This window comes from Lycorma delicatula, chromosome 8, assembly GCF_047948215.1.
Source record: "Lycorma delicatula isolate Av1 chromosome 8, ASM4794821v1, whole genome shotgun sequence".
NCBI classification, from domain to species: Eukaryota; Metazoa; Arthropoda; class Insecta; order Hemiptera; family Fulgoridae; genus Lycorma; species Lycorma delicatula.
Genome location: NC_134462.1, coordinates 71,632,854 through 71,657,494, shown reverse-complemented (window position 1 = coordinate 71,657,494; position 24,641 = coordinate 71,632,854). Strand labels below are relative to the sequence as shown.

Sequence of the window (24,641 nt, the reverse complement as noted above, 5' to 3'; positions counted from 1 at the left end):
AATTACACTGACCTGATGATGACTATGAAAAATTTAATTTATAGCTACAACTGTTTTATTACCACTTGAAAAACACAAGCAATAAAATACTGTACAAAGCTTTCAACTACGAAAACCACTAGTAAAATTTTGAGGAAAACCATAAAGAACACAAATAATAAAATAAATTTTAGAAGTACATAAAAAATAACATAATTTAAGAGAATTAACTACTCTATTAAAAACACACTATTTCCCTAACAAAAGAAATAAAATGACAGTACTACTTCAATTGACAAACTGGAAAAATAATCGCAAACAATATAAAAAATAAGTTGCAATTTTGAAAATAAACATGATTTGGGTAAAATGTCTACTGATGCCAGCCAGCTATTTTTTTTAATAAATTTAAAAAAAAATTTAAACAAAACAAAACTAAAAACTAATACTTACTCTTATTTAAATTCAATGTTTTTTTTTAAAATCTTTACTAAAGGTAATTCCCACTAACTTATTTATTCTTAATTGGCTTCTAACTTTGACTTCAGAAAGTTAAAATTCAAAGAGCTGAAAAAGTATTATTTTTCATTTAACCGTTAGAATGGTTTTATGTGAAGGCAGTTTTATTACACAAGGGTGGTCCAGAAAGTAATTTACATTTGTTTCTAGTGTGGAGATGGGTAGGGATAGAGCCACCATCTTGACGTCAAAATGTTTCTACACTCAGTACGCGTCAAGCTGTCGTAGCGTGTAGACTGTGATTTTTCTACTTTGTTTGTTGTGAATTATTGAAATGTTCGCTTCAATAGAGAATCCCACAAGCTGTGAGGTGCATTCAGTGATTGGGTTTTTACTGGCAAAATACCTCAACCAATTGAAATTCATCTGCAACTTTTTGAGGTGTACAGAGATGAAATAATGAGTAAAGGTGGAATGAAGCAGTGGTGCATTCAGTTTAAAAATGGCTACCAAAGTTCATGATGAGGACTGCAGTGGTCGGCCTAGCCTTGTGACTGATTAACTGATGATGAAAATCAATGATAAAATCGCTGCAATTTCTACAGAGAAGGAATTGAAAAGCATGTGCATTGTTATGATAAGTGTGTCAATTTAAATGGCGACTATGTAGAAAAATAGTTTAAGATTAATAAAGTTTCTTCTTTTTATTTGGTTGGTTTTTTTATTTCAAAACATAATTTACTTTCTGGACAGCTCTCATAAATTATTTTTAAAGAAGATTAATTTACATTTTTTACTAATATTTTAATTTAAAAACACAAACTCTGTGAAAAACTTCTGCATAAAAGAAACACAAAGATGAAAACATGTATCTTGATAAAAAGTAAGAAAAAGAATGCAGAGAAATTATGTAGACATCAAAGATAAGCAAACTGTAGAAAAATGAATTATTTTGATTTGGTAAGTATAAGGAAGGGAATCCAGAGAAACATAAATGTGACTGCTACTGAGCATGATCTAAAGGCTCTCTGGAATGCGAATTATATTTTACTCTAAGTTTTCCAACAAATTTTGTTTAATTTTTATTAGAATGACAGCAGGTTATCAATTGTTCTGCAATAAAATCACTAAGCACTGATGATGATAAAAATTAGAAAATCCATCTAAGTTATTCATAAAAAACATTGGAAACAAAGCGCTTCCTCTATTGAAATAGAAATAATCCTGTTTCTTTTTTTGTAAAAAAAGAAGAAGTTTAATAAAACTTTTTTTATTAAAAAAGTTTTTATCTTTTTAATTTCATTTTAAATAAAAAACTATTTACCTTGTTGGATTTTCAACATTTCTATGCTGACTTGGTTCATAATCTTCATTTTCCATTTATAGTTATTGAAAAATAATGAAACGTTTTTTCTACTTCAAAAAAGGCGTTTACGTCAAAGTATAATAATAATAATAAAAGTCAGAAGTTCATTCCTGAAAGAAGTAAAGTTGTAGATTTCAAGCAATTAAAAATAATTAAATTAAATTTAATTTAATAAACAAAATTTATATAGTTCATCATAATTCTAATTTATTTTATATAGTCTAATGATTATTAATAAATTTACAAAATTATATAAGTGATAACTACACTTCTGTCAGAAAATTCACACTACTTATCAGACTCTTCTTTTAATGAATTATATAAATACAAACTAGTTCAGTCCAAATGAAAGATAATAAAATACAACTACCAAAAAAGGAGTAACAAATAAATAATGTTATAATAATAATGAGAATGATCAGTAATAAATTATCAAAATGATTTTAGTCCTAATCAAACTATTCACACTCTAGTGACCATCAAATAAATTTTTACATTAAAAAGTTATAATATATAAGTGATGGAAAAAGAAGCAGTATTGAACAGTTTATTTATTGCTGAAGTAGATGGTAAGGCTAGAAAGTAAAGATAAGACCTTAGGAGTCAAGAAAGAAAACCACAGTACGATATGTTTAATCCTCCACAAACTACCTGTCAAGTCTTCCAGTTTGAGAAAAATTTTCTATAATTAATTTTAACATTTGTGATTTTTTCAACTTACCCAAAGCAGATTTTGCTGCTTGTTGGAAAATTAGAATGTTAAAAAGATCAATTCAGCAAATTACTACTACTTTAACAAATCTGGTTGTATCTACACTCCAAGCTTATGGCTGATGACTTAGCAGACCAAAACAAAAATCAAATTATGAATTATGGTTGGAATGGTGTGTTATTGGCTCTGTCAATAAGCTAATATATGTAAGAGACTTATGTAATCAGTAAGAGTAAAAATACAAACTAAATTATTTAAGCCACTTACTACAGTATGCAAAGTAGTAATTGATCTGCTGGTAAACTGATTACAAATCATTAACAGCAAAACCACCAAAATTCAACTTTCATAAATTCAAAACAAGTAAAATAGTTACTAAAATTAAAATAGAAACACAAGTACAATAATTAATGATTAGATAAACTTCTAAACATGTTTAATTAAAAAAAATAATCTGCAAGAGAGCAGATCTTGTTTTAAAATACAGTCTTTGGGAATTCTTAGCATATTTTCAAGCGACTACATTTTCTCAAAGAAAACAATTTTTGGCCTGACTGGGAAGGCAGTAAAGGACTTTCTTTAAATAAAATTATTATTCACCAACAAGGAAATGACTGAAACAAAGGAGCAGCAAGGAGAAGTAAAATGTCACTAAATTTGAACTAAGAATTTTGTTTAACTTAGTTTATTATTATTATTCTTCACTCAAGAATTAGGCAGTATTATCTGTTCTGGAGACAATCTTCACATCAAGCGGCCAATGAATCTTCTCATCAGGATTTACTTCTGGCCATGTATGCTCACTGCGTAAGTTGTTAATGCAATCATGAGTGAAATTTGCCTCGTCTGTAAACAAAACATACTTGTACAGTTGTTGATTTGTATTCCACCAGCTGCAGAACTCCAAGCGAAGCAGACCATCTGCTAAAAGTGTAGATGTTGAACTGGCTGTTTATTATAAGGATAAAACTTGTTTTGTTTAAGTGTTCTTCAAACCATCGAATGCGAAATTCCGATCTGCTTAGAATGATGTGTACTGACACCTGGACTGCACTGACCTGCATCAATAATAATTCCATCAATAACAGCATTGTGTTGGACAAATGAACCTGTTGGTAGTGAACCTGTTTGCCGAAGATTGCAAAAAGTCATGCTAATTGTTTTGGTATCTCTTTGCTAAATGAACTAAAAACAATGGCTGATGCCGTTCTTACAATTCTAGTAATTATTTTTTACTGATTACTAAATACAACCTATTCTTATGTATTAGATAAGAATTTACCTCCAGAAAAACTAAATTTAACATTCGTACTTATTTAACACAATTTTTAATTCCAATAAAGAAAAATCTGCTGCATGCAAAATTGACTTCAGACTAATATTTAAAACTTTAATATTTCAATTTATTTATTTCGTTATACAGATTTGTAAAGAATAGAAATTTGTTTTTAATAATTAAAACTGTACTCCTTACATTTAATTTTTTTAAATCCTTATGTAAAAAAAGTCGTGTATTTATTTACAAATTTGATGAACTGGACATTTTCTTGCATTATAAAATTAAGAAAATCAAGTTAAATACATTTTTGTTTAATAATGTTTTTTCTCACTACATTAATTTATATAGTATTATACTAACTAATTCCTCTACTTTTTCCCCAAATCTAAAGGAAGACCAATACACAATATGCACAGTTGTAAACACATACATACACATCCTGGATCAATTCCTGTAACCAGTCAATGTGGATTTTAATTTTAGAGTAAAACTGAGATAATTCCTTTACTATTATTATTTTTTTCATCTTTTATGACCACATAGAATCATTTCAGTCAGCCCATATCAAGTCTCTTTGAAGGGACTGTTCGAGCCTTGCAATCTTCCTTGTACTTTTTCATGTTCTGATCTTTGTGCCCTTTCTGGTGCTGAAAATGTATGTGCTGTGAGTTTCTTTCTTGTAAGTGTTAAGTGAATGTTTTTGTATTTATTTTATTTTGTATGTGGTGTCTTCTGGTGTAAGGCCAATTTCCTTCAGATTCTCTCTTATTTCTCTGATCTATCTTGCATCTATCTGCATCCTGTCTTGGTGTTTTTCAAGTTGAGATTGTACAGTACCAGCTGTCTCAGAAGTTTAGAATTATGCATCCTTATGATGTGTCCCAAGAATCCTAGTTTCCTCTTATGCACGATTATCAGTAATGGGTTTTAACTCTTAGTACATGACTTTGCTATATTTCTTTTTTGAAACATCTTTTTTCAAGGAAAAAACGTGTTTGAAAGAAGAAATATGACTGCTGTGTTCGTAGCATAGTTACAGTAGGGGTGGACCAATGGACCCTCAAGGATATAGAGATATTATGGTACATATGTAGTAACACAATTTTATTTAAGTTTACAGGAAACAATATTTTCTAATTTTCAGTCAAAATTCCAAGCAGTTTTAACGGAAATAAAAAACTATGTACAGGGTAAATAAATCCTATCTACTGACAGCCGAAGAATAAATTTTAGTTTTCTTTTTATTTAATGATCACCATAAACTGTTTATTAATAATAAACAGCTTTTTTTTAATAATCTTAATTTATAGAATGTCAAAATTATACTACCAGTAAAACAGTCTGAGGGTAAAAAACAGAACAACTTTTTATAATTCCTAATGTTTTTCTCATTTCTTAACAAAAACAAAATTTAACACTGCCTATATGCAGGTTCTTCCAATTCTTGTTTTGATTTTTTGGAGTCCATCAATTTTTTATTGTTCATTCAGGTGGAAGAGTGTTTCTACTGTGTATACGAATATGTGGTTTCTGGTTTTATAATGATGGTAAGAGTCCATCACCTTTGTGCGGTTCTGTTTTGATCTAATATGGTTCTGAGACTTAGCCTCTGAATTCCACTTTTGACTTAGTGTTTATGAGGATCAGTTTTATCATATGATAATTGTTATTAATCTGGGATGTAGTCCGAGGTGTCAGAATTTTTAGTAGTGATTCTCTGTGGATGCAATCCACTTTTATTGAAGTCTTCCAATGTTATCACCATATCTCTACTTCATTTTTTTTGTAATCCATTATTAGCTTGAGACTATGAACTGGCTTGGGCTGCTCCTCTAGTATATGAAACTTTCCAGTTTTTTTTTTTTACTTCATTCTCGAGCTGTAAACTGATCTTGTTGAAGATGATTGTTCAGGAGTGAGATTCCCCTGTGGTTGTTAGGGTCTGTTTTGTCCCCTTTTTTGTGCAGCTAGTGGATGAGGGCTGTCATCCAGAGTCCTGGTAATTCTTCTTTGATCCAGATGTTGAGAAGCTGATTATGAAGGATGATTTTTGCTGGTCTTCCTGCATGTCCAATAATATCAAACATGAGTTTCGAGGTCTCTACAAAGGTCTGATCTTCTCCAGCCACTTTGTAATGCTTCATCTCATCCAGTGCTTGGTGGACTTCTTTTATTGTGAGAGAGTTGATGTTTTCTGGTGGTGTTAGTGTCAAAGTTTAGGAGTTCTGTTGGTTCTTTGCAATTTTGAAGTTGTTGAAATATTTAGCTAGGATTTCCACATTGTTTTTATTGTTAAGGGCCAGATTACGGTTTACATCCTTCATTAGTAGAGTTGGGGGTTTGTACTTTTGGAGTTGTTTTTGAAGGTTTTGTGGTAGTGGTAGTCGAGAGACTGCATTTTGTAGAATTATTCTTCTGATGATTTCAGTATGTCTTAGGGTTCAGATGGTCTCTTTTTTTTGATTTACATTTTGGAAGGATGTTTCTGATTTTTGAGAATGCTGCAATAGACATCCATGCTTGAGTCTCTTCACTGTTTTGTTGTATTTGCAGTTCCATCATTGACAATTTTTATGGGGTTTGTTGGGACCAATTCTTCTGCAATTTGTTTAATAGTGTTGACTAGGTGCTGTTATTTTTTTTCAGTTGCTTTTTGGTAACTTTCATTCTTGATTAGTTGGGTAGGGTCTATTTTTCTCTTACTTTTAGGGGCTTGGTTTTGTTGCTTCCTTTGGGGTGTGAATTTAATGTTAACTATGTATGATCTGAGCCTGTGCCTATTCTTCGGAGGACTTTTACAATGTAGATCTCTTTGTGGTGGTGTTTGTCTATGAAGATATGATCTAGTTGCTATTCTCCTTTAGCATAGTCGAGGTGTTTCCAGGTTTGAGTTTTTGAGGTTTCTTCTTGAAATATGTGGATTTCGAGATTAGGTTATGATTTCTTCAGAGATCAATTAGTCTCTGTCCATTTTCATTTGTTCTCTTTTGGGTGGGTCATTTTCTAATGATGTCACATAGTGTCTTCTTTCTCTGCTAGTGTTTTAACATGATGTTGGGGATGTTACTTATAGTCTGGTTGAGAAGTCCCAGAACTTTTCTGTTTCTTATAGAATTCTTGAGATTTATTTTTATTATTAGTGAAAGCATAGGCATTTATTATGGTGTAACTTTTATTAGATGATTTTAGCGAATTTTGAGATTCTTGGGGATACTGACGAATTCTTGTACAGAGTTTATTACTTTGAGGCTGACAAAAAGTCTGTTCCAAACTATGGGACACTTTTCAACAATCTCTTCCCAGGTATACCTTTGCCTATATTCTTAAGGTTCCATGGTGTCCTGGTTGGTGATTCTTATTTCCAGCAGTCCCATGATGAAAATTTTGTATCTGTCCATTAGGTTGGTTATTATTTTCAGTTAACCAGTTTGTATGAGAAGCGAGTTCACATTGCATGTGCAGGAAATATAGATAATTTGCTTCAATTTGACTTGAATTTTATATTGTTCTTGTTCGTGTTGCAGTGTTAGGGCATTCCAATGCTTCTGATCACATGTTGTCTTCTATGTGGCATCCAACCGTACATGAGTGCTGCCTTCTCTGAACTCTGATGCTGCTCAGTTCAGTCAGTGGAGTGGAGTATTCATTAAGACCTTTCACAGCTGACTGTCAAGAGGTCACCTGTGGTGGGACTAGGTCCCGAGTCACAACTCTGGATGCAATCTACTGAGGTGACACAAATCATACCCGATTTGTTGATAGATGAAGTTTGTTTAGATTCAGTTCACCTGGCAAATCTCTCCTGTTTGTTCCAGATATATTCAGGCTCACCTCACCGTTCGATCTGACTTTTGTTGAAGTTGTTATTTTGGTGAAAAGTTTAAAAAATCTAATCCTAAACATTATACACTTTTACTATTAAATTGTACGTTTGCCTTATTTTATTTAATAATTACTATAAGTTACGAAAATAGAAGCAAAAGTAAAATAACTCTCAGAATTAATTTTTCTTCAGTGGCATAAAACAAAATTTAATAAATTTCATTCCCCACTTTTGTTGATAGTCACTTAAAATAATTTATAAATAGATAAAAATGACAAGGTTTTTTTATACAAAAAAGTTGGGATGTAAAGCAAGTATCTACATAATAACAACTGAATAAACAAGAGGAAAAATTCAGTTTTCATAAATTATTGAAAAGTGAGAATAAAAAATAATAATGCATTTAAACACTTCATTACACAAATTTGCTTTTTGTTATTCTTTTTGTAAATTTGCTTTTTATCATTTAAAAATATATATATTTAATGACTTCATACTCTTTTGACAGAGAATTAATCATGAATGATGGTAAATAATATTCCACATGGATCATCAAAAACTGTGTGTTTTGACTTAATGATAAAACAAATTCATTAAATTTTTACAAAGAATATTTTCTCAGCATAAGTTGAGAAAAAACTTTTAACAGGTTGACTGCAACAACAGTTATTTTATTTCTGTCCCTTGGGATGGGATGTTTTGCACAGAAAACATTACATACCTTCCATGACATCCTGAAACATTAGTAGAAACACTATTTTAAATGTACAGGGTAAAAATGTATGGAGGACTGTTGGAGGAATTTATTGAATGCCATATAAGATATTTATGGCCTCAGAGTCAAGCTTTGTTTTCCAGATATTTGCTAGTCTTCTTACATTATGATTATTATTTTATGCGATCAGTATACAAAAAGTCATTTATCAATTTTTTTATTAACAATTAGGTTCTTTTATTTATTTTAATTTCATTATTACACTAATTTTTTTATCTCTGGTGGATGTTGTGTTTTGCATTATGTCATTTTTACAGTTTTAAAATTTAAAAAAAAAATCTACATAAATGTTTTACAATCTTTATTCATTCTTATTGCATTTAAAAATGTTACAGCATTATACCATTTTATTATCTTTTACTGCTGGTGTGTTTGCTTCATTTATAATAATATTTAAATATTATTATTGAAAAAAATTATTTAACAATCAATCTATAAAAGTATCGCCTTACTATACACTGGAAGCGTAGGACAATTTTTGATGGAAATTTATCTTTCACTTATTCCTTGGCCAACATTTTTGTTGTTTCTAGAAAACAAAGTCCAGTCTTAATTAGTAAGAATTATATATTAAAGAAATTCTACTCTGGACATAGATAAAATGAAATTTTTTTTTTGTAGGAAGCTTCTCAACAGCTACACCCTAGAGGTAACATACATATATACATGCTAAATATTGGAGTAGTATAATAATAATTGGTATAATTAATCTGTAAATTGTGTAAGCTGTATGTTCTAAGAAAACAATATTTTTTAAAAGTTTAGACCATATGTGTTACTCATGACATGCTGGATTAATTTAGCAGTTAAATTTGTTACTCATGGCAGACAACTTGTTAAAATAATTACATAAATACTCATTTCAATCGATAATTAAAGCAAAATGAAAACAAACTTGTGTTGGTTACAATAATTTTTCTCCTACCATGTTAAATTGAAATTGATAACTAGAAGTTTGGTGATTATAAGTAAAAAAACAACTGCGTTATTTTATGTTCACATAAATAAATAATATAACATAAATAATTTATTTTTAAAGTAATGTTATATTATTAATGAAGTAAGGTTACACAGTCATTAAGAATTATCGAAGTATGTGATGTTAAACAATGCTGTCTGATGCTGTAATAACAAAGTTAAAATGTGGCCCGCCATCACTGACTGTTAAAATTTTAAAGAGGAAGTGAGCAAAAAATTCATTTTGGACCAGAAATCAAGAAATGTGACTGAGAAACCATTATATTTAAATATTAAAAAATTATCGCAATGCAGATACTTCCAACACTTCTTTTTTGTAATAATTGTTGTAGTTGATGTTATATAATTAAATTTTCTATTAAAAATAGGTTCAATAATTGATGTATAAAGCCTTCATCCCATTTTGAAAAAAGAGCTTAGACTGTGTCTGTATTCTATCACTGGATTGTAAAAAAACTGCCAAAAATCAAGAAATTCCTTATGTGGTGATTCAACTGACATATTGTACTTGACATATAAATCTGTAAAAAATAGTATGACTAATGAGAATTGTTAATATAAATATTGATGATAAATTATTTTAACTTACATTTTATTTGGATTTGTACAAATTATTAAATTTATATTTTTGTTGAATTTTAAATACAATATTGTGTTTTTAACTGCATAATGTGCAGAGAATATCATAATAAAGCTTTTTATTGTTGGTAGACCTAATTTAATAATTTTTTTTTGTGATTAAATGTATCTAATGGTCTTGCTCAGTAGAAAACTATATCTAAGGGGCTGCTGTAGAAAATTTTTATCCTAGTAGGAATTGGCCAATTCCAAATGTAATTAAATCAAAGAAAAATTTACTTCTTTATCCCATTATAAATGGGATGAGAAAGTTAAAGAAACATCAAATGAATGATCTACAAAATTTTAAAACTGCAAGAAAATTTTTTATTTAACACTAAATGTTTTTGGTCCGATGCGTGTGGAAAGGGAGTAAAAATAAAACAATGATAAACATGTAAGCACAATTTTAATCCCCCAATAAGTTAATATTTCCGATTGTAGGGAATTATTCCTCACCAATGGATAGAATTTTGTCTGAAAATAACAGTAATTAAAAAATAATAATTTAATTTTACGTAAATAGAATATATATGTATATTTTTTTCAATGAAGAACAGTTTTTTCGTTAATTATTTACTATTAGGGGCTCACTTCCGATTTTGATTGAAATTTGAAATATACCTTGTGACCTAAAGTTATTCGTTACAATTGAAACTATTCGTCGGAAACGCTTATCACCTGAGTTACATCCCTCGTAAGTTACACGGATCCTGTACAAAAATTTCGTAATTCTGTAATATAACTTTATATTTAATTGGTTATTGTATGTAATTATGTACTCAACCTAATAATCTGCCAATTTAATATTTATAATTAATTAGACAAGCGTTAGGTTATGTTGATATCGTACGATGTTCAGTACACGGAATCGTTACTTACCTAACATAATCTAACCTTAACCGAAACTAATTAAACTCAACTAAATTTAACTTAAACCATGGGGGAAAATTTGTTAAATGCTATCTCCAGATATTCATACAGATGGGCAAATGACATTTAAGTTTAATCCATCCAAACTGTAAATGCTGTTTAAAAGTTACAGGATAATGTATCTTCACGACAAATTTCTGCCATTCATCTAAAAGGTTTTGGATTCTACTTTTCACATACTTCAAAATGTACTAAAATCATTAAAATAAATAAAAGGTGACGGGCTAGATGTAACTGCCAATCAGTCAGTTACATAAAGAAAATAAAGACAAAATGTAGTTAATAGAAAAACTGATAAATGTGAAACTATAATTCACTATTAATAGTTACAATCAAATACAATGGTTATGAAAAATTTTAACAATATAAAACAAAGGTATACATTATAAAAGAAATTATAAAATAAATCATAATACAAGATAGCACAATAGTTAAAAAGTAAGGTAGATAATCTGTTTGCAGCCAAGATGAAAAAATAAAAAAATGAGAAAATCAAAGTGCTAAGGTCAATGTAAAGATTTAACAGAAATTTAAACACAAATTTATTATTACACATGTTGATATTAGTGAGAGTAGCCTGAATATTTTAATTCTTAAATTAAAAAAAAATCAAATCAGGGAAGAAAAAGGTTAATCCTTTGCATATCAATAAAAACATTGCAAATTCACACTCTATAATGCCTTACATCAAGCTCTGAATCAACACTACAATAGGACAGCTTTTTTTCTGTGTAATATGGATTCTGTAGTTTCAATTACTATTTTGCTTAAGGAAACCATGTGTAATAAGGGATTTACACAATATTTGTTATGTGGTCACAAAATTAGTCCCAGATACTACACATTCAAAATTTTCATCTGCATAAAAGTGAATGGTTTATGGTTCAATATGCCAACCTTGATCGTGGTGGGCTAGCATCCTTGCTTTTCATCAGGAGCTTAATTTCTAGAGAAAAAAATTGGTTATAAAAAAACACGGTGGCTTAACACAATTACAGATTTGTAAAGAAATCAATTTGATTTAGCATATTAACTAGTGCTGCAGTTTACACCCTGGGATTAGCTGATAATAAAAACATACAACGTCAAGGAAAGGTAAACTTAACTTAAATTTTTTTTGGGATTTTTTACAAAAGTATTTTCATTGAACCTACTTTTTGTAATCTTAAATTCAAATTTTCACTATATCACATTGTTTTCAGTTTGCTTGTCCATTATGTTTAATCCAGATTTTGTACAACACTAAACACATTCACTAATAACTTAATATTTTTAAGTATACAAAAATTTACCACAATATTTACTATTACTTGCATTTTATTACAATTCTTTATCGTGTGGTAAATTAACTTCGAATTGCGAAAAGTGGTGGTTTGTCCCAAAAGTTTTAATGAAAATATTAAGTTGTTGGCTGAAAGTAATTAAAAATCAATCGAAGTAAAATTTCACTATCGTTTATAGCCAGTTTTATAAAATAAAATCATGAAAAATAACAAGCAATAATTTCATTAGCAAAACTAAAATAAAGAATGCTTTAGGTTATGAATTAACAATAACAAATATTTAACATTAAATGGAATCTGTTACCAAAATGAAGTTAATGTTTAAATACTCAACTAAACTACATAACAGTTTTAAAATAAATGCTTATGTTTTATCAAACCGTTTCAGTCACGCGCGAAAACAATTCGTAAACAAACACAATCAGCTGACAACTAGCCGGACGCCGGGATTTCTGATTATGCCCCAATTTCCATTTTTGTGGGAAAGATAAAAGTCTGCTGAAGAGCCGTGAAATTAAAAATAATTATCAATTAAATTGAGTAAGAGTCTAATCGACTACAGTCTAACTGCTCGAATACAGTCTATTTAAGTCCTTAAAGGATTTAGATAAAATGATTCTTTAAAATGTTTTCAAATTTGTTTGCATTGTTTATACATAATCAAGAAAGCTTTGACATCTTATGAAATTGATATTATATCGAGCAGTATTTATTTCTAGAATAATATATTTTATTTCTATGTGTAAACAATCATCAATTTATTAGCTATTTAACAGACCAAAAAAAAACCTGTATTTTCTCAATTCTACATTCAGTTGAATTAAAACTTCCATCAAATGAACGTTTTTCGAAGATTTTTTTAATTTTACAGACAAATTGCTCTAGTGGTTTTTGTCGTAAACTGTTTTTAGGTTAATTTAAGTGGTGTTTTTTACTCTACTCAAAAAGGAGTACCACCATAGCAATTCCGGTTGAACCAATTTATTTAAATGACCTCGCGTTACTGGGAGTGTCAGTTTCAATTAAAAAAAAACCAGTGTTAACCTTAAAATAAGATCGTAATCAAGAACACCATGAGGTGTCTCCCCCACCAATCTAACTTTTATTTAAATAATTTGTTTGCAATTAAAACGTAAACCTTAATTCTCTTTTCATTGGTGGGGTCAAAAATATGTCATCACACGATTTGTTAAAATCGTGTTACCAGGAGTAATATAAAATGCTGATTAGCACAGGCAAAACGAGTTTTCAGTCAAATATAATTTGCTTACATCAAAAATTAATTTAAACATCAGGAAAGCATTTTTGAAGGTCAGCTTTGTAAGAAAAGTGAAACTTGGATGATTGCAGTACCAGAGAAGAAAGATTAGAAGCTTTTGAAACGTTGTGCTGTTGCAGAATGTTAAAAATCAGGTGGGAGGATAAAGTGACAAATTAAGAGGTGTTGTGGCAAATTGATGAAGCATTTGGAAAAATATAGCTAAAATAAGAGAGACTTATAATAGATCACACATCTTTAAAGCATCCTGGAATAGTCGCTTTGATATTTGAGAGACAGGTAAATGGGAAAGATTGTGCAGGAAGGCAATGTTTGGAATATGTAAAACAAATTGTTAGGGATGTAGTATGTAGGGGTATACCGAAATGAAACAACTGGCACTGGATAAGGAATCTTGGAGACCTCCATCAAACCAGTCAAATGACTGAAGACAAAAAAAAACTGTATATTTGTGCAATAAAAATGTATGTAACATTGGGGTTTCACAATACGTAATATGTGTAAATCAGTTTGTATAGGTTTTATCACTTAGCTATAGGTTGGAAATTTTATATTTTGCATTATAACAGGAAAAAATTCATACTTACTCATTAACATAGCAAAAATTGATGTCAAGCGGAAATAAGTGCAATCACACATATAATGAAATAGAACTTTTTAAAATATTTGAGAACTCACACATTGAATGCAAGCATTGTGCAACAAAATCATCTTCATTCATATAATTAAACTAAAGACTGGATTAATACATAGATTACAGTACAGGTGCAATACATGTACACTAAGTACATAAGATTAAATGAAATAATACTCTATCATTATTTTAGTTTGAAAGTTAAAGTAACTTAGGTTAAAATAACAGAATTTTCTAACTTGTTTTTAGTTTTTTTATTAACTTACTATTTATAAACATAATGTGTTTAAACTTAATGGCCACCACAGGTTCATTGCCAATACATTATATACAGGTTATACTCTTAATACTTACTAAAGCAAGTCTGTATGCAATAAAAATGTATTTTCCGTTTGAAAACTTCATTTTTCAGTAGAACCTAAGATGATGGGATGAAATTTAAAAGAAATGCCAGACCCTTTTGGGAAATGAGCCCAAGACAGGCCCTTTTGGGAAATGAGCCCAAGACTGTTTGCTAAAATAGTGAAGAGTATAAAGTAATGTACAATCACTGATTTGTATTTTATATTTACTTTATTTTGCATTCAAAAAAATTTTAGGTATTACTGGGTTTTATTTATTTAGGAATTACAACTGAAATAAGAATTATGCTTAAAAATTACACTAATAAACACAGTTCTGTGTTCCAAATGTAACTTTTATGCTGAATTTAAAAATGCAATCATGATTTTTCCACCGCCAACAATTTTTGTGAGAATATTTTGGAAGTACTTCTTACATGGAATTAAGATGTATTTTTATAAGGGTAACATATGTACATAAAAGAATATTTTAAATGACTTATAACACTGGCTAGAATACAAACATAACATTATGAAAACAATAACTATATACGCATGAAGATTCATTTAACTCATCAGTTTAGTTTAAAGATTCACTGTATATGCATGTACTGTTAAAACACACTTATTTGTGTCAACACACTGTTTTAACACCATTTGATAAATTGTTATTTCTGAATTAGGAAGATAAAAGGAATAAGTGGTAAATTTAAACACAGTATGTGGATCATAAAGAATGCTGTTGTTCAGAGTTTATTTGAAATTTACTATTATTTTCTTTTATAATCACTGTTCATTATTAATCAATTAATTTTTCATTATCAATTATTAAACAATGTTTATTATCATTTAACAAAAAATTTATCAACAACTGAGCCACTATATTGGACTAAATTTTATACATTAAGACTTACTTAATTATCTACTATTACAACACTATATATTTTCTATAACTTTTGTACATTAAGACATTACTCAATTCATTATTACACTATATAAACTGCACCAAACACCTATAAAGCACGTGCAGATACCAATAATTACAATGAAGAAACACCAAATTGTAAACAGAGCAAACATTGGATTTGTATAATGATTCCAATATGTAAACAGGTTGAAAATAGCTGGAAATGCAATACCTGCTGTTGATAAGCACAGAGACCCAACTAAAGATATGAACACTGCTAGGTGTGGAATTACAACTGCACACAATACTGAAAAAAAAAAAAAAATAATTTCAAATATAAGATACGTGTGTATGTATGTGTTTGTGTGTGTGTATGCACACGTGCACACATGTATAATCTGTATGATATTTCTTTTAATTTATGTTATTTTTATAATTGAATTATAATTTTTTTTGAATACTCTAATTTATTTGGCTATTTCTTCTAACAAATCTTTTAAAAACAACATTAATGATTAGTTTTTGTAATTCCATCTACAATGAAACTGTTCCTTAGTGAAAAAATTCCAAATAAGCAATATTTTGATATATATGTGGTTTCAAAAGGGTCTACACATTTGAATGCACACATACTGAAAGAGTTTACTGTAAAATATATGCATACGATCTTGTTAAAACATTTTGCGTTTAATACTATTGCTTTTTAGTTTATATTGTTATTCAAATCAATGAATTCATCTAAATATAATAATACATAAAGATAATAATTCATTTAAAAAAAAAAATTACTTTGTTTTGGGTGGGGGGAGGTGGAAATGCATTTATGAAATAAGTGTCAGGCTCCCCAAAATGTGAGTACAGGCATCAGTTATAAAATTTATTCTTGTAAGGAACTTTGGAAAATTCCTAATATGATGTCATACATTTTAAACTTATGTTGTAATGGGATTTCCTGTAATCTTTTAATTATATAATCTAAATTCAATTATTTTTTTTTGAGAGGAGGAGTGAGGTGGAAATTCATTTATGTATGGAATGTCAGGCTCCCATTCACTGGTGGTCTTTTAGCAAACTGCTATCAGCAGACTACCAACTATGAGGATAAGTCAATTATTATCCGCAATGTAGTTATACATTTTATTACAATACAAATAGAAAACTTACATGCATGTACATCATTTTTCAACATGCCCCCTTTCATTTCAATGCACTTGGTCCATCGTTGCACAAGCTTCCTGATGCCCTCATAGAAAAAGGTTTTTGGTTGAGCTGCAAGACAGGAATGCACCGCTTCTTTCACCGTTTCGTTCGAGGTAAATTGATGGCCCCTAATGCTTTTTGTGTAGACCAAACAAGTGGTAGTCAGAAGGGGCAAGATCAAGCTATACGGAGGATGAGCCAGTAATTCAAAGTTGAGTTTCTGGAGCGTTTCAGCAGTGTGGGCAGCAGTATGTGGACGGGCATTGTCAGGCAACAACACAACACCTTTCGACAGCAGTACTCAGCGTTTGCTTCGAATTGCAGGCTTCAGCTTGGCAGTAAGCATCTCACTGTAACGCGTGCTGTTTATTGTCGTGCCCCTTTCCTCATAATGTTCCAGTACTAGGCCTTGTGAGTCCCAAAAAACCGTAAGCATCAGTTTTCCTGTGGAATGTTGGGTCTTGAACCTTTTTTGCAGGGCGAATTTGGATGTTTCCATTCCATACTCTGCTGTTTACTCTCCGACTCATAATGATTAATCCATGTTTCATCACCTGATGATTCTGTCTAAGAAGATGTCCCCTGTTCGTTACCATAATGATCCATATAATGTCCCAGCACGTTTGTTTATGCAACTGTATGAGTTGTTTTAGGACCCACTTGTTTGTTTTGGATGATTTTGTAGATTGAACCGTGACTAATTTGCAGACGATGTGCCACTTCATCAATAGTTACTCTCTGTTTAAGAAAACCATGTCACGTGCATGCTCAATGTTTTCCTCATTTGTGGCGGTAAACGGTCGTCCGGCTCCTTCGTCGTGCGTAACACTTGTGCAACCATTTTTGAATTTTTCAATCCATTCGCAGACACTCCGTTGTGGCAACACACTGTTCAATACGCTTCTTCATTAGAACCACAATCTTTGTCTAGCCGAGGGCTAGAGATAATCCATGATCATCCAGCCAGGCGCTGACCCTTGCATCGCTCAGTTGAGCATCAGTTGGGTGCGCTCTGATTCTTCAGTCACCTCAACCTCAGCAAGCCGTCGTAGGCGGCGTTTCAAAGGTTGGGGGCTGAGAATCAACCACTGCACCGTCCCTGATGTGATCGCTGTCCTACTCCAGCCTGCTGCCATCTCGTAGATGAGATCACATTGCTCAGGTATGGGTCTACCATTCTGAAGAGATATCGAGGCATGCGGAACGAATGTTCCACGGCCCGAAGCATATTGCACAACCGTTCAAAGTTGAACGCGTTTTTCACATCCAGCGTAATGTGAAGGAACACATGGCACGAAAAAGTATTGTGGTCATCTGGTCGCCACACTGACCAATTAACAATTTCTTGTCTACATCTAGGATCAACCGACCCTGCCGGAAACCGTACTGATTGGTCGTCAAGCCTGATTCATTAGCACAACCAGTCTTCTCCTTTAAGTCTTCTTCAATACCTCCCCACCTCCCCAGCTGTGTCAAGTATACACAATGGGTGGTAGGAGACAGCAACTCCGATTCTTCTTTGTCTTAGGAGATTAGCAGAAGACACATGGTCTTCCATCTGGTGCTGAAGGCCCCAGCTTCCAGACATGCATTGTACTTTTGTCTGAAAGTAGACAAGGCCTGTAGCGCCCCACCAGCTTGAGGACCTATTAATTAGGTACACTATTAAATATAATAATAATAATAATAATTATTATTAATAATGGTTTTTTTTTTTTAATATTTATTTCATTCAATTTACATTTTTATAGGATCACCTAAATTGACAGCATTTTGTCAGGGGTTTCCACATAAATAATAAATACAGAGTTAAAACAGAAATAATTCCATTGAAAAATAGAACATAAAACAAAACTCACCAATTATGATTATTTAACATAAACGAAACAAAAGATCTCCTTATCCTTACAAACATTAATATTCTGATCTCCAATTCTCTTCTTCATGTTACATAAAATTAATTAAATAGTTAAACAAAAATTAAGAATGTCTTCCATCAACTACTTCAAAGAAGAGAAATTTAATTTGCCTGGTGACAAATCTGAGAATTTTTGGGACAGGATATGACTATGTATGATGGCCATACTTGTTATGAAGCCAGTGTATAAAATAAGGTGTGTTAAGAGTTTCGTAGTTAATATTTTTTATATAAAATCTTGGATATTTTTTGGAATATGTCTATTGTTATAGGCTTTTAGAATAGTTTTAATTACTTGTTTTTGAATGGAACAGATTACATTTAAATAACAATCCTAGATTTGACCACACTGCGGTTTGATGCGAGAGACTGCAATATGTGTATGTGGTGAGGAATTCACGAAAGGAAACCATGCATGGATCCTGTGGCCTGTGTAAACTATAAAGGACAGAAATTATGCCGTTCAAGAAATTGTCCTTTTACAAAGATTAAGTAACTGTTCAGGAAGTTAAAACCATGCAGGTCAGCTATTTTGAGGCGAAGAAGATTGTAAGCATCTGTAAGCCTAGATGCGAAAGAAAGTTATTACTTCAGAGACCCTTATGAAGGCTCCCAAGCCTTGTAAAGTCTAAGGTGGTCTCATCAAAACCACACAGGGGGCTTTTGTTTCCCCCCTGCCTGAGATGGTATCTGGTGCAACTTCTTTTTTGGGGATCTCCAAGGTTCTTGCCTCTCAATCGGCACCTAAACCAGGCACCAAGCCATGCCCGTCTTCGCCATGCCTGTCTTCGCCTGCTGCTTCAATGGTCTCCAACTCTGAGATCGGGAGCCACATGAGCAATGTTATTCTTATCGAACATGAAATTGCTCAGAAGATGGAGAAGAAGAGAAAAAAGGGATAGCCAAAAGGCAAACCACTACATTAAATCATTAAAAAATAAAAGATTCGATTCTTCAATGAAACATCAATGGGTGTTTGTCAAACACCCACAAGCTCAAACCCTTGGAACATTGTGTATACCCAATTAATATGTCTGTAAGCATTTCCGCTGAAATGAAAATCTTCATTTAAGAAGATATAATATTTATAGGCAAGATCAACCGCCAAATATAAGAGTTAGAAGTGGAGTAGCCATATTAATGTTGACTAGAGCTACTGAAGTGATTGATATCAACACAAATCTGCATGCCGTCGCAATCTGAATTAATTACTCAGCTTCTCCCAACTATACTACTTGACGTAATACTGAACTGAAGTAATACATCAAAAGAAAATATAAAAGTCAGCAAACAAAAAGAAGGTTGTTTGAAAAGGCAGACTGAATGAACTTTATTGCTGACTGAAACTCCCTGAAACAACTGCAGTTATTGAAATTGATATCTATGCTATAACCAATGCTATATTTGACTCAGCATCAAGATATATTCCCAGAGCATCTGAGAAACTCAAGAAGTGACTCATTCCATGGTGGAATGATGAAATAAGTGAAGCTCTAAAAAAAAGAAAAAAAGTGTATAACGCTTTCAAGAAATGTCCAACACTAGAAAATCTAACTGCTCTTAAAAAACACAGGGTATACGCAAAGAGACTTATGACAGATTCTAAAAAACAATCCTGGCAACAATGTGTCATCCAGTAACAGAAATATAACTGCATCAGACGTTTGAAGGCTATTTGTGGCCATACAAACTTTACTCCCATAACTTGCTTTCAATATGAAGAAAAAGTTATTAGCCAATCATTTTGAAAAAGCCAAGAAAAACAGCTAACTATGATGATTTTTTTGGAAGGCAAAACATAGAACTTGTGGGTCTGGTAAATTTCAGAACTAAAACGAATTATTCATATAATGTACCGTTCAAAACACAAGAAATTGTGATAGCGTTGGAAAAACCTGGAAATTCAGCTTCTGGTTCAGACAAAATTCATTACATCATGATCAAACAGCTAAGCACCACTGCAAAACTTAAATTGTTAGAACTATATAATTAGATATGGTGGGATGGAATGTAACTGTGGCAGTGGAAGAAAGCACATATTTTTCCAGATCCAAAAAAAAAAATCTGACAGATCCCAATAGTTACTGTTTTATTTCCTTGATGTGTGCTATGGGAAAAGTTTTCCACCACAAGGAAACATTGTCTCTGGAGTCTTCTTTGACCTGCTTTCGATATGACCTGGCGTCATGGAATTTATCAGGGACTTTGTAGAACTCATGAAGGAGAAACTCAAAGGGGAGTTCATAGAACTCACCCTTTCATACACGAATGGGGAATTTGTGGCAATCTACCAGTATTACTTGGAAACTATATGAACGATCATATTTTTCAAATAAGTGTAATCAATGAATACTCTCAGAAAAGATTGGAAAAAGGCATTCTACATGGCTTGCCACTGAGTGGGTACCTTGTTCATGATCACTATAAATAAATTGATATCAGCCACTCAAGCAGAAATCAGCAAAAGTGTTTATGTCGATGACCTGACAATTGTATATGCCAGCAATACTACAGTTACGGTGAAGTATAAATTGCAACAGTGAAGTATAAATTGCAACAAGCGATAAATGCCATTAACAAAGTTGCAAAGAATAATGTTTTCAGATTTTCACCAGAGAAACCATGTGTATACTTCTATAGAAAGAGAATTCTTCACCGTAGTTATGTTTTGACAATCAATGGTCATCCTATACAATGTAATATTTCTAGGTCTACATTAGATAAATCCCTTGCATGGACTTATAATAATTCCCTTACTATATATAAACAGGAATTGTATATATATAGCTTAAACTTGCAAGACAGCTTAAACATTAGTAAATGCTTATCAAACATTAATTAATTAGGACTCAGATAAGGAAATATTACTGTGGCTGTATAAAGCATTTATTCAATTGAAGCTTGATTACAGGTGTATAATATATTCATCCTCTAGAAAGTCGCATCTGCGAAAGTTAGATGTAAACAGTGGAATCAGATATGCCATAGGTGCTTTACGTACAAGCCCGGTGACTAGTTTAATCTCAGAAGCCAGCATAATGCCACTACGTTATAAAAGAGATTCTACTATTAAAATATGCAGTAAATATATGGGCCTTTCCTATCCATGTAAACAATTTAACGATCATCCTTTGGCTGCATTATATGAAGGTGGCACTACCTAATCCAGACCAACCAGCATACAGTATCATGATTTGACAAGTAAATATGGAATTGCTTTACACCAAACAAATTAGCAATTTCCACAAGAGAAATACCGCCTTGAGAAATACCGGCTTTTACCAGCAGTAAGTATAATACTGGATCTCTCTTATGGAAGAACATAAATTTTTGTTATATCCATAGTTATATCAGTAGTTATGAAGGATACATAAAAATCTACACTGATGGTTCTAAAACCATCATGGTGTAGGATGTGTAAATGGAGAAACCCATCCATGGAAACTTTAGATATGGCAACTTATTACTGTACAGCAAGTTATTTGTTCAGAATATTTCAAGAGAGAGTTGCTCATATGTTTCGACTAATTAAGCACACTAACTGCTATTCAGAACATTTCTGTCCATTCTATATGTTTTAAATGGATGAGGACAACGATGTGTATTTCTGTGGACTCCAGTGCATGCTGGTATACCAGGAAATACAAGCGCAGGCAAAGCTGCCAGAATGGCAACAGTATGTGATAATATGGATATAATTCCTGTTCGAGTGGCAGGTGTTAAATAAAAATTGCCTAACCACCACTATAATAAATACGTGGAGTAATGAATGGAAAAGGTTAAATATAAAATTTAAATCTTCTCCATATAAATGGAAGAGTGATGTGAAACTGACTCACTGAGAGCAAGTGGCGGTGACCAAACTTAGAATTGGTCAGACACGAATAAAAAATTCATATTTGTTAACCAGCGAAGAAAGACCAATATGCAGTATATGTAAAACAGCTTACAGTCAAGCATCTACTGGAAGAGCGGACTATTAACAAGTCTAAATCAGTACAACGTTTTGCTTAAGAATTCTTTATATGAAGTATTTTTTTGTACAAAATGGATTTTATTTAATCATTCGGTGTTGAAAAGACTTCTGATTTTTTGTTTAGTTACTTACTTTTAATGTGTTTATTTTTGTGTTTTATTTTAATGTCAGGGCCTTTTACACCCTAAAAATATTATTTGTGTTCTAAATGTATTTAAATGTTTTGTTATTTCTGGGTTTTTAAATAAAATGTAAGAGCCTTTAACACACTTACATCTGACGAACCTGTTGGCGATTAAAATTTTTTTTTTAAGAATGTGAAGGGGACTAATCAACGTAGAAGTCTATACCTTTATACGCCTTGTCTCTCGTAATAAAAAAAAATATATTAATGCCCTGGATAAATTCAACCCCATGTCCATGCAATAACATCTTCGCACATGTCTGGGGTGAGCTACGATGTGGTACTTTGGTACCTTCACTTATATTGGCCAACGGATCTAGGAGCTCCCCTGTGAAGTACGTGAGCTAGTTGCAGTTGTGCTTTTCATTTTGCTATTAACAGTGGTGGCAGGTGGTGTGCCCGTGATCAGTTTTGCCGATGCTGGGCGGAATGCGAATGGAGAGTGCCAATCCCTTTTCCTGGTTGTGGAACCGGGTTGAGAGTGAGCTGCTGTGAGCTTGCTCTGCCAAAGTTCTGCGCCTCCTAGTGTGAGTCAGTCACTTCAGCCCTTGACAGGGATTGTACCATGAGTAAGTGTATCGGTGACCTTATTATGTGTGAGCCCAGGATGTTGGTATCATGGGCCAGGCAGTTTGTGACTCCCCGGCCGTATTGACTGACGATACTACAGGTTATGCAAACATCTACAGCCACATCTTCTGTGGGTCCATGTAAAAACCCTTGTCCAGGAGAACCTTTGCCTTCAGAAGCAAAGAGAAGGATGAAAATATCTGACTAAGTTTTGACATAAGAGTTTTGTACCAATTTCAAAGTATCTGGTGATAAAGAAGAAAGAAGGGATTTTTCAGAAGTTAGTCCTTTTGTGATTGTCGTGGGATCGCGGAAGCTATGGGCTTGTTTGTTGAACTACAGTCATTTTGGCTACTGAATACTATGAAGAAAGGACTCATTGATGTTGAGGTTGTACCACATGGTACAAAAAAAAAAAATACCTCCCAAGGAGTTTTTTTTCCAGGGCCCGTCTAAACTGCATAGAAGAGATGATCGCCAAGGAGCTTCAGGAACAAAAGTTTTTACAAGTCGACGTTTGAACACCTGACATAACAGAGAAGTTGTACCCTCAGCATCGCATGTTTTAACATTTAACAAACCTAAGTGTCCTGTGAAAATTAAGGCTGGCTTTCATAGACTGGATGTCCATCCTTTCATCCTGATTCTATTGCGGTGTTTTAGATATCAGAAATTTGGACACACCATGACGAGATGCACTAGGAAAAAGATCTGTCCCTGTGGTGATCATTATATCTAGATTAACCCTGCAAGGATCTGCCAGTTTGTGGTAACTGCCATGGATATCATTCTGCTACATGGCAAAATTGTCTGATCTATAAGGAGGAAGTAGTAGCAATAGAGGAGGTAAAGACCATTCAAAAGTCAGCTACTTTGAAGACAGAAAAATTGTGCCCAGCAGATCACTGATTATCTGGTATCTGCAATATCAGAAGTAAAGATTTAGGAAAAGAATGATTTTGAAAAACCAATAATGAAGCCTTTGATAGCACTGAGAGGCCTTTAAACAAGAGTGAGAATTTTGACTGTGCCACATACTCTAGTGGGGAGTGCATAGAGCCTCTACTTTGATGCATTACTGACCGCACCATTGGAGCCAGTCTCATCTGATGTTGGCAGCAGGAGATCCTTCATTATTTGCGGAGGATCTGATTAGTCAATCTTCAAAAATTGAAGTTGCTCATCACAGATATTTCAGAGGATGTGTCCAATTGTGTACAGAGATTTGTTAAACTGCAAGCGAAGAGGAAATTGCAGATGAACTTCAGGAACAAGAAGTTGTTGCATGTTCAAGTTGTTGCATTTCTCCATGCAATGGAGAAATTCTTCCCTCTGCATCGCACATGTTAAATTTCAGTAAACTTACGTTCCAGAGAAGATAAAAGCTGGATTTCACAGGTTGGATGTATGAGCATACATCCCAACTC

At 32.2% G+C, this 24,641-nt stretch overlaps 2 protein-coding genes across 8 annotated transcripts in view; both read right to left on the bottom strand.

Annotated features, from left to right (window-relative positions):
* LOC142329247 (proton-coupled amino acid transporter-like protein acs) overlaps positions 1 to 12,679 on the bottom strand; it is a 61,309-nt gene extending 48,630 nt beyond the window's left edge. The window contains exons 1-2 of one of the 5 annotated variants that reach the window (XM_075373663.1): positions 12,077 to 12,679; positions 1,763 to 1,914 (exon numbers count right to left, since the gene is read on the bottom strand). In XM_075373663.1, the coding sequence (XP_075229778.1) occupies positions 1,763 to 1,818 (56 nt within the window). In that variant the 5' untranslated portion in view covers positions 1,819 to 1,914; positions 12,077 to 12,679. Of the gene's footprint in view, positions 1 to 1,762; positions 1,915 to 12,076 lie in introns of those variants that run through there. The other 4 variants (XM_075373656.1, XM_075373657.1, XM_075373658.1 and 1 more) reach the window with 4 other exon arrangements.
* Positions 12,680 to 14,395: 1,716 nt separating this feature from the next.
* Positions 14,396 to 24,641, bottom strand: part of LOC142328810 (proton-coupled amino acid transporter-like protein acs) — a 61,170-nt gene continuing 50,924 nt past the window's right edge. For 2 of the 3 annotated variants that reach the window (XM_075372856.1, XM_075372858.1), the window contains one exon: positions 14,398 to 15,673. In XM_075372856.1, the coding sequence (XP_075228971.1) occupies positions 15,435 to 15,673 (239 nt within the window). In that variant the 3' untranslated portion in view covers positions 14,398 to 15,434. Of the gene's footprint in view, positions 15,674 to 24,641 lie in introns of all 3 variants that reach the window. The other variant, XM_075372857.1, reaches the window with a different exon arrangement.